This window comes from Pygocentrus nattereri, chromosome 27 (genome assembly GCF_015220715.1).
Source record: "Pygocentrus nattereri isolate fPygNat1 chromosome 27, fPygNat1.pri, whole genome shotgun sequence".
Taxonomy (NCBI): domain Eukaryota; kingdom Metazoa; phylum Chordata; class Actinopteri; order Characiformes; family Serrasalmidae; genus Pygocentrus; species Pygocentrus nattereri.
In genome coordinates this window covers 23,820,779-23,830,375 of record NC_051237.1, presented here as the reverse complement: position 1 = coordinate 23,830,375, position 9,597 = coordinate 23,820,779, and the positions used below count along the sequence as shown (strand labels likewise).

The 9,597-nt window shown below is 40.9% G+C and overlaps 2 protein-coding genes across 2 annotated transcripts; both read left to right on the top strand.

Moving 5' to 3' along the window:
- Nucleotides 1–627: 627 nt before the first annotated feature.
- LOC108438434 (olfactory receptor 6N2-like) lies at nt 628–1,566 on the top strand. Its single transcript, XM_017716225.2, has one exon. It carries the CDS (start codon nt 628–630, stop codon nt 1,564–1,566), a length of 939 nt encoding a protein of 312 aa, XP_017571714.2.
- Nucleotides 1,567–8,028: 6,462 nt separating this feature from the next.
- On the top strand, nt 8,029–8,967 carry LOC108438433 (olfactory receptor 6N2-like). The gene has a single exon (XM_017716224.2). It carries the CDS (start codon nt 8,029–8,031, stop codon nt 8,965–8,967), a length of 939 nt encoding a protein of 312 aa, XP_017571713.1.
- The last annotated feature ends 630 nt before the right edge of the window (nt 8,968–9,597 follow it).

The following is a 9,597-nucleotide window of genomic DNA, read 5'->3' as shown; positions in this document are numbered from 1 at the left end:
TTCCCCAACCTCCACCCCATGACTGCTCACAACCTTAATTACTAACCTTAATTGCAGTTAACAGAAAGTTCAGAAAGAAAAAAACAGCTGTAAAACACCAATTTATCAAATGCTAAAATAATGTTATACCAAAAGACACCCAGCAAAACACAACCAAGAACGATGCAAAAAATTTATATTGATCTGATCTGAAATAAATGCACTTAAGAACAAATCTGTGCTTTGAAGCTATTGATCTGCTAAATTCTGATGCATAAGTAATCACTTTACCAGCTATCATAAATTTACAAAAACAGATTTTTATATTTTATGTAAAATATTACGTAATATGTCATATAAATTAATATACTAATGTAAATATATTCAAGTTTAATTTGTTGTTACAGCAGGAACAGAGGTAAGCTGCAGTTAATTGTTCTGGGAACCACTAAGGAATCTGCCCAGCAGTAAATATATAAATATAGACACACAAACCTTTTGTTCTCTTTATAGACGGTACAGATACGGAACCCTCACTGTGCTATGTACCTTCACTCTTATAATGCCTGATGAACACATGAAAACACTGGTGTGAACAACACTGGATTACACTGACTGATCTTTTTTAGACAACTTCATAAAAAAATCATGGATTATTCTACTAATGTTACATATTTGTCTTTGGAAGGGCATGTGGAGTTGGAGAAATATAGATATGTTTACTTTGTAACTGCTTTATCAGTTTACATGCTGATAACTTGCTGTAATGCTGTTGTCATTTATGTCATTTACACAAACGAACGTCTCCATGAGCCGATGTACATATTCATTGCTGCTTTACTTTGCAATTCTCTCTTTGTAGCAGCTGGCCTTTACCCTAAATTACTCAGTGATTTACTGTCTGAAAAACAAATTATCTCTCATGGAGCCTGTCTGTTTCAGGCCTTTTGGATTTATACAAATGGAGGATCAGAGTTCGCCTTGTTAGCAGCTATGGCCTATGACAGATACGTGTCCATATGTAAACCATTACAATATGCAACTCTTATGAAAATGTCCACTGTTAAAAGGATCTTATTTTTCTGTTGGTTTGTACCTTCCTGTGAAATGGGCATATCCATAATATTAACATACAGACCGCTGTGTAAATATAAATTAAACAGAATATACTGTAATGCTCACTCAGTTGCTAAATTAAGTTGTGGAGATATAACTGTTGTGAATTTATATGGGCTGTCTGCTTTGACCATTGTTGTCTGTCCACCTGTCATGTTTGTTATCTACTCATATATTCGAATAATTGAAGTCTGTTTAAAGAATTCAAAAGATTTCAGAAGAAAAGCTCTACAGACCTGCTTCCCACACCTTTTTGTTTTCACCTGTTTCTCTATTACTGCATGTTTTGAAGTGGTTAATTCCAGATTTGAAGGAAATGTACCTCATTTATTAACAGTGATCTTGTCAATTGAAAATTCGGTCATCCCTCCACTAATCAATCCTATAATATATGGACTGAAACTACAGGAAATTTGGAATAGGATTAAAGGAATGATCTGGAAGAAAAAGATGCACAACTTTGCAGATTAAAATTTATGCTATGTGTGTGTATGAAAAAAAAACACTCACAAAAATCACAGATTACTACATTTTTAATTACATTGCACGAGTAAAGAACACAGCATCAAAGCTATTGGAAAAAAAAGGCCTGGAAGCTTCAAAACCTGTTTTGGCAATTTATCAACAACAAACAGTATATAAAGAAGTCATAATCAGACTCTCATATTGACAGTTTTCTTTATGTGAAATTTAAGGTATATTTGCACTTTGTACTTTATGACCCTTGGTTTGCTTTATAATCCATATTTATCAGATTCTGATTTTTTAAATGAAAGTTAGATTGCATGAAATACTCAAACATGCTGCACCCATAGCTCTGCAATAATTCTACAGAATTATGAAAAGTAAAAAAATGATAAATATCACACGTAAGCCTAATTATTTCATCACCTGAAGTAGCTGTGATTAATAAAATAATAATAATATACTAAATGTTTAACATTTGACAGTATTGCTTCAGCTTTAAAGGTGATGCAAATAGAATTAGATACTATCATTTAATGATCTTCTCTAATAAGATGATCTCATTACTGTTGTCACATTTATTTTGACAAGAACAATAAATTCGTACATTTTAATTTTTTGTCACAAAATGCAATTTTGTGCAAAAAATGATAGTAAACTGGACAAGAATGCACTTCATGTTTCATTGGTTTTTATTTTTGATCCAGTGAAATAAATTAGTAATATGCTTTTACAGAACCAAATTCAAAATGTACATCTGTATAATCATGTGAAGAAATAAGCATATGCCATGAAAAGTTTCTCAACATATCAAACTGGTTTGCAGATTTCTCTCAGGATAACTTTGTGAATTAAATGGACACTTGGAGGACTTGAAATTTAAAATTGAGTTGGGGGAAATTAAAATCAGAGAGGAACATTTCATGTGATATTCCAGCAGCGAGGACACTGATGGTGCATGTTGCATATTACATCAGTTCAGGCAAATTCAGAATGAAGTCCAGCAGCTATTGGGAGATGCATCTGGCTCATTGTTGGCTTCATTACCTGAGGCCCAACCATCAAGGCAAATGGTTGCTTCCACTTTAGCCTAAGATTCAAGATTCAAGAGTTTTATTGTCATGTGCACAGCAGAACAGGCAGTTGCACTGTACAATGAAATTCTTACTTTGCTGTTCCTCCATTCACCATATATACTCTTAAGAGCATAAAAAAAAAGAAAATATAAGAATAACTCTAAAAAACTGTAGTAAAAGGTAAAAGCAAAAAGTGTACAGTATGTGCAAAGTTGAAATAAAATTAAAGTTACACGTGCGTATGTGCAAATAAGTGTAGCAGCTGTTCATAAAGTGCATCAAGTGACAGATGAAAACAGATGTATACAGTAAACAATATTACTCTGTGCAGTAATAGATGTAAACAGTATTGTTCTAACAGCAGCAGTACAGTGCAGGTAAGGTGCAATGGTTGAGTGCAAAGTTAAATCAGTTCAGATTGGGAGGGGGGAAGAGGTAGATAGTGAGGTGTTCACCAGCCTGATGGCCTGTGAATAGAAACTGTTGGTCAGTCTAGTTGTCCTGGACTTCACACTCCTGTAACGTCTGCCTGAAGGTAGGAGTGTAAAGAGTCTGTGCTGGGGGTGTGTACTGTCCCTGATGATGTTTTGTGCCCTTCTGATGACCCTGGTGTGATAAATGTCCTGTAGTGAGGGGAAGGCTGCTCCTGAGATGGACTGGGCAGTTTTGATTACACGCTGGAGAGCCTTCCTGTCCTGAGCAGTGCAGTTTCCATACCAGACCGTGATGGAGCTGGTAAGAACACTCTCGAACGTACTCCTGTAGAAGGTGCTGAGAATTTTGGCTGGCATGCCAAATTTCCTCAGCCCTCTCAGAAAGTACAGTCGCTGCTGGGACTTCCTGATGATGAGGTGTGTATTGTGAGACCAGGTGAGATCCTCACTGCAGAGGAATTTGAAGGTTTTCACCCTCTCCACCTCTGTCTCACCAACATACAGGGGAGTGTGTAGCGCCCGCTTTCTCCTTGAATCAACAATCATTTCCTTGGTCTTGTGTGCATTCAAGGAGAGATTGTTGTTATGACACCAGGCCACCAGCTCAGCCACCTCTTTCCTGTATGCTGTCTCGTCCCCACCAGTGATCAGTCCAACGTCTGTAGTATCATCAGCGAACTTGATGATGCTGGTGTTGTTCTGGGAGGACACGCAGTCAAACGTGAAGAGTGTGTACAGAAGGAGGCTCAGCACACAGCCCTGTGGGACCCCTGTGCTGACTGTTCTTGTGCTGGATGTGTGGCTGCCGACTCTGACTGACTGGGGTCTATCTGATAGAAAGCTCAGCACCCAGTTGCAGAGAGCGGGTGTCAGTTCGATGGTGAGGAGCTTTTCTGAGAGTTTGTGTGGGATGACCGTGTTAAATGCTGAGCTGTAGTCAATGAAGAGCATCCTGACATAGGTGTCCTTGCCCTCCAGATGTGTGAGGGCTGTGTGAAGGGCTGTGTTCACTGCGTCGTCTGTGGACCTGTTCCATCGGTATGCAAACTGAAGAGGGTCTATAGTGTTTGGAATGGTCTCTTGGATGTGAGTCATGACTATTCTCTCGAAGCACTTCATCACGATTGGGGTGAGTGCAACAGGGCGATAGTCATTTAGGCTGGTCACAATGCTTTTCTTTGGGAGGGGTACGATGGTGGTTGACTTGAAGCAGGATGGCACAAAAGTTTGCGCAAGGGACAGATTGAATATGTCCACAAACACATCGGCCAGTTCTGATGAGCAAACCCTGAGTGCACGCCCGGGGATGTTGTCTGGGCCGGCTGCTCTCCATGGGTTTATTCTCCTCAAGGTCCTGCACACATCCACTGATGTCACAGTGAGTGATGTGTTTCGTGTGGCCATAGTGTCTCTTGGTCGGCCAGGGTTGAGGACCTCGAAGCGAGCATAAAACTCATTTTATGAGTAGCGTGGTGTGGTTGTTTGTAGCCGCTCTGCTCATCTGCTGGTAGTGGGTGATGTGCTGTAGTCCTTGCCAGGAGTCCGTGTCGGGAGTCCGTGGTGGTGTAGTAGCCCTCCAGCTTCAGCCTGTACTGTCTCTTGACCTCTTTGATAGATCTATGCAGGTCATATCTGGACCTTTTGTAGTCTTCAGCATTGCCTGAGAGAAATGCAGAATGGCGGAAAGCAGCTGCTGATGTAGCCCGTTAACCCAGAAGCATAGTCCTCTAGATCAACAGTACAGTCCTCATTCATAGCAGCAGTTCTGAATACATCCCAGTCTGTACTGTCAAAGCAGTCCTGAAGCACCAAGTCAGTTTCTTCATTCCACACTTTGATAGTTTTACTCACCTGGAAGTGCTAGCTTGAGGAGTTGTCTGTATGCTGGGTAGAGGAACAAGGAGATGTGATCGGACTGTCCAAAGTGTGGCCGAGGCACGGCCCTGTAGGCCCCCCTCATGTTGCTGTAAACTTGGTCGAGTATGTTACTCTCCCTCATTGGAAAGCCCACATGCTGATGATACTTGGGGAGGACAGTCCTCAGGTTGCAGTGACTGAAGTCATCGGTCACAATGAACGCGGCGTCCGGGTGCGCGGTCTCTTGTTAACTGATGGCGTCATGCAGCAGCCCTAGCGCCGTGGCAGAGTTCGCGCTTGGCGGGATGTAAGCAGCCAGAATGTGCACAGAGCTGAACTCTCTAGGCAGATAAAAGGCTCTGCACTTCACCATCAGCAGCTCTAAGTCAGCTGAACAATGTTTTTCAACAGTCTTTACGTCCGTACACCACCTGTTGTTCACGTAGATGCAGACACCGCCGCCTTTGTTCTTCCCCGACGCTGCCGTGCGGTCCCCGCGGTGGACGGAGTGCGTTTCCAGCTGGATCTCCGAGTCTGGCGTGCTGTCCGAGAGCCAGGTCTCTGTGAGGATAAGAGCACAGCACTCTCTGATCTCACGCTGGGTTGTTATTCTGGTCCTCAGCTCATCCAGCTTGTTTTCGAGGGAGCGAACATTAGCTAGCAACAGGCTGGGTAGCAGTGGCCGTGTAGCCCTAGCCTTTAGCCTAGCATGTAGCCCACCTCTCTTGCCCCGCTTCCGCTTTGGCCGCTCTGTTCGTTGGCTGCGCCGCTCACCCGTGGCCGGTGCTGCTGGGCCTTGCCAGCTGGTGCCGGTGGAGTGTGAGCGTAAAAGAAAGTTGAAGTCCGAGAGGCTAAAGGTAAGTTCATGATTAACTTTACCGATCTCCAGGAGTGCCTCTTTACTGTAACTGACTGTACCGTAGGTGTTCTGTACACTTAAAATAAATACTAAAGTTAAAATAAGTAATAAATAGTGTCAGTTGCAGGAGGAGCACGCAAAGATGTCTGCCACGGTGGGCGCCATCTTGGATACTTGGATACACCTAAGCCAATGTACATCGGCTGGACCTAAAATGTCACCCCTCCAAGACTACACTGACATTGAGCAGTATTCAATAATGTTTGAGAGAATGGCACAAATATGTAGATAGCCACAAGAGGACTGGGTCCTGCAGTTGATCACACTATTAAGACACGCATAGCTTATGTTGCTATGGACCATATATATACAGGCGATTACAACAAAGTCAAAGAGGCAATCCCAAACAAGTATGAAATCAACAGAGGGACTTATAAACTGAGGTTCATGTCAAACACAGTCCTGAACAGAGAAACACCAAAAAAACTTCAAGCCAGGTTACATTACTTATTTGAGAAATAGATGACACCTAAACAATGCTCAAAGAAGGAAACTGTTGATACCATCTTTCTTGTACAGTTCTCGGAAATCATCAAAATGGAACTACAAATCTGGATCCAAGAATGCAACCACACTTCATCAAGCCATGCTGCAGAGCTCAATGAGCCCTTCAGCATAGCCAGACGAGTCTCTAGAGGCTACCAACGATGGCAGGGGAATGTCAAAAACTGGAAAGCCTGGGGAAATCATGGTGGGAATTGTCCAAGCCTTAGTACCAAAAATATGGGATCATATGAAACCCGAAAGGTAAATTTAATATGTTGCAGCTGTGGGCAGGAAGGACATCAGGCAAGAGAACGCCTAAAAAGGGAATTAACAACACATGTCTATGCTAAATCCCTAGGCCAGCCAGTAAAACACCTGGACCCGCACTAAACACAGGTACTGTTTTACCAGTCTGTGGGATGTGCCCACCCCCCAGGCCCAAGTGACGACAGCCATAAGACCCAGCTGTGGTGACGAGGAGGCGGAGCGGCAAGCTTCCCATAAAGTTGGCAACATGAAATTGTCCAAAACCTCTTGCTGCTGAAGCATTAAGAGTTCATTTCACTGGAACTAAGAGGCCAAGCCCAAGTCCTGAAAAACAACCCCACACCATAACCCCCCCTCCACCAAACTTTACACTTGGCACAATGCAGTCAGACAAGTATGGTTCTCCTGGCAACCGCCAAACCCAGACTCATCCATCAGATTGCCCAATGGAGAACCATGATTGGTCACTCCAGAGAACACATCTCCACTGCTTGAGAGTCCTGTAGCAGTGCTTTACACCACTGCATTTCACGCTTTGCATTGCACTTGGTGATGTGAAGTTTGGATGCAGCTGCTCAGCCTTAGAAACTCATTCCATGAAGTTCTCCATGCATTGTTCTTGAGCTAAACAGAAGGCAACATGAAGTTTGGAGGTCTGTAGCGATCGACTCTGCAGAACGTTGGCGACCTCTGTGCACTATGTGCCTCAGCATCTGCTGACCCCACGCTGTCATTTTACGTGGCCGACCACTTCGTGGCTGAGTTGCTGTCGTTCCCAATAGCTTCCACTTTGTAATCCCACTGACAGTACCACGCTGGAATTCACTGAGCTCCTGAGAGCGACTCTTCCACTAATGTTTGTTGAAGCAGTCTGCAGGCCTAGGGGCTTGGTTTTATACACCTGTGCCATAGAAGTGATTAGAACACCTGAATTCAATGATTTGGATGCGTGAGTGAATACTTATGGCAATATAATGTGTGTACCTCAGTATTTCAGTACTTGATTGTGTCTGTAATAACTCCTATTGCACATTCTTCTAGATGTGTTGTCTATTTTATAATTTTATACTGTACATTTTATGTTGACACCTGCACCAAGAGAAATTCCTTGTAGAGCAAAAAATTCTGATTGTAATATGACAACAGTCAGAGAGGCAGCATAGATGTACTAGTCCGTTAGTCAGTCAGTGAACCACTAAGGAATTTGTATATGTCCAGTAGAGAATATATAAATATAGACACACAAAGCTGTTGTCCTCATCACAGCCTGTGCAGATATAGAATCTTCATTGTGCTCAGTATCTTCACTCTCATTTATAAAGTTTATGATGCCTGAATGAAGACCTAGAATACTGGTGTGAGCATGACAAGATTACACTGACTAACCTTTAGTTTTTTTTAAGGCTATTTCATGACTTCATGGACATTGATGGATTATTCTACTAATGTTACATATTTGTCTTTGGAAGGGCATGTGGAGTTGGAGAAATATAGATATGTTTACTTTGTAATTACTTTATCAGTTTACATGCTGATAACTTGCTGTAATGCTGTTGTCATTTATGTCATTTACACAAACGAACGTCTCCATGAGCCGATGTACATATTCATTGCTGCTTTACTTTGCAATGCTCTCTTTGGAGCAGCTGGCCTTTATCCTAAATTACTGAGTGATTTACTGTCTGAAAAACAAATTATCTCTCATGGAGCCTGTCTGTTTCAGGCATTTTGGATTTATACAAATGGAGGATCAGAGTTCGCCTTGTTAGCAGCAATGGCCTATGACAGATACGTGTCCATATGTAAACCATTACAATATGCAACTCTTATGAAAATGTCCACTGTTAAAAAGCTCTTATTTTTCTGTTGGTTTGTACCTTCCTGTGAAATGGGCATATCCATAATATTAACATACAGACCGCTGTGTAAATATAAATTAAACAGAATATACTGTAATGCTCACTCAGTTGCTAAATTAAGTTGTGGAGATATAACTGTTGTGAATTTATATGGGCTGTCTGCTTTGACCATTGTTGTCTGTCCACCTGTCATGTTTGTTATGTACTCATATATTCGAATAATTGAAGTCTGTGTAAAGAATTCAAAAGATTTCAGAAGAAAAGCTCTACAGACCTGCTTCCCACACCTTTTTGTTTTCACCTGTTTCTCTATTACTGCATGTTTTGAAGTGGTTAACGCCAGATTTGAAGGAAATGTACCTCATTTATTAACACTGATCTTGTCAATTGAAAATTGGGTCATCCCTCCACTAATCAATCCTATAATATATGGACTGAAACTACAGGAAATTTGGAATAGGATTAAAGGAATGATCTGGAAGAAAAAGATGCACAACTTTGCAGATTAGAATTTATGCTATGTGTGTGTATGAAAAAAAACACTATATATGAGCTGAAAGTTGCTCAGACTTTGAATAGGATGAAGAAAATTATTTGAATTATTTGACTTTTTTTTTAGATTGGAATTTAAACAGAAAACAGTGTCTTAATTCTAACTAGTACTTTTGTCTGTGCCAAACAGCAATCACATCACAGCCTGTATATTAGCATGCAGTTTTTTTTAAATATAATACTGGATGGAAAATACGGTGCTGAATGTATAATCACAGATTTTTAACTACATTGCAGGAGTAAAGAACACAGCATCAAAGCTTTTGGAAAAAAAAGGCCTGGAAGCTTCAAAACCTGTTTTGGCAATTTATCAACAACAAACAGTATATAAAGAAATCATAATCAGACTCTCATATTGACAGTTTTCTTTATGTGAAATTTAAGGTATATTTACACTTTGTACTTTATGACCCTTGGTTTGTTTTATAATCCATGTTTATCAGGTTCTGATTTTTTAAATGAAAGTTAGATTGCATGAAATATTCAAACATGCTGCACCCATAGCTCTGCAATAATTCTACAGAATTATGAAAAGTAAAACATTATAAATATCACACGTAAGCTTAATTATTTCATCACCTGAAGTA

Bases quoted from the DNA above. Each gene is read 5' to 3' on its own strand.
- LOC108438434 (XM_017716225.2), top strand. From the start codon at position 628: ATGGATTATTCTACTAATGTTACATATTTGTCTTTGGAAGGGCATGTG.
- LOC108438433 (XM_017716224.2), top strand. From the start codon at position 8,029: ATGGATTATTCTACTAATGTTACATATTTGTCTTTGGAAGGGCATGTG.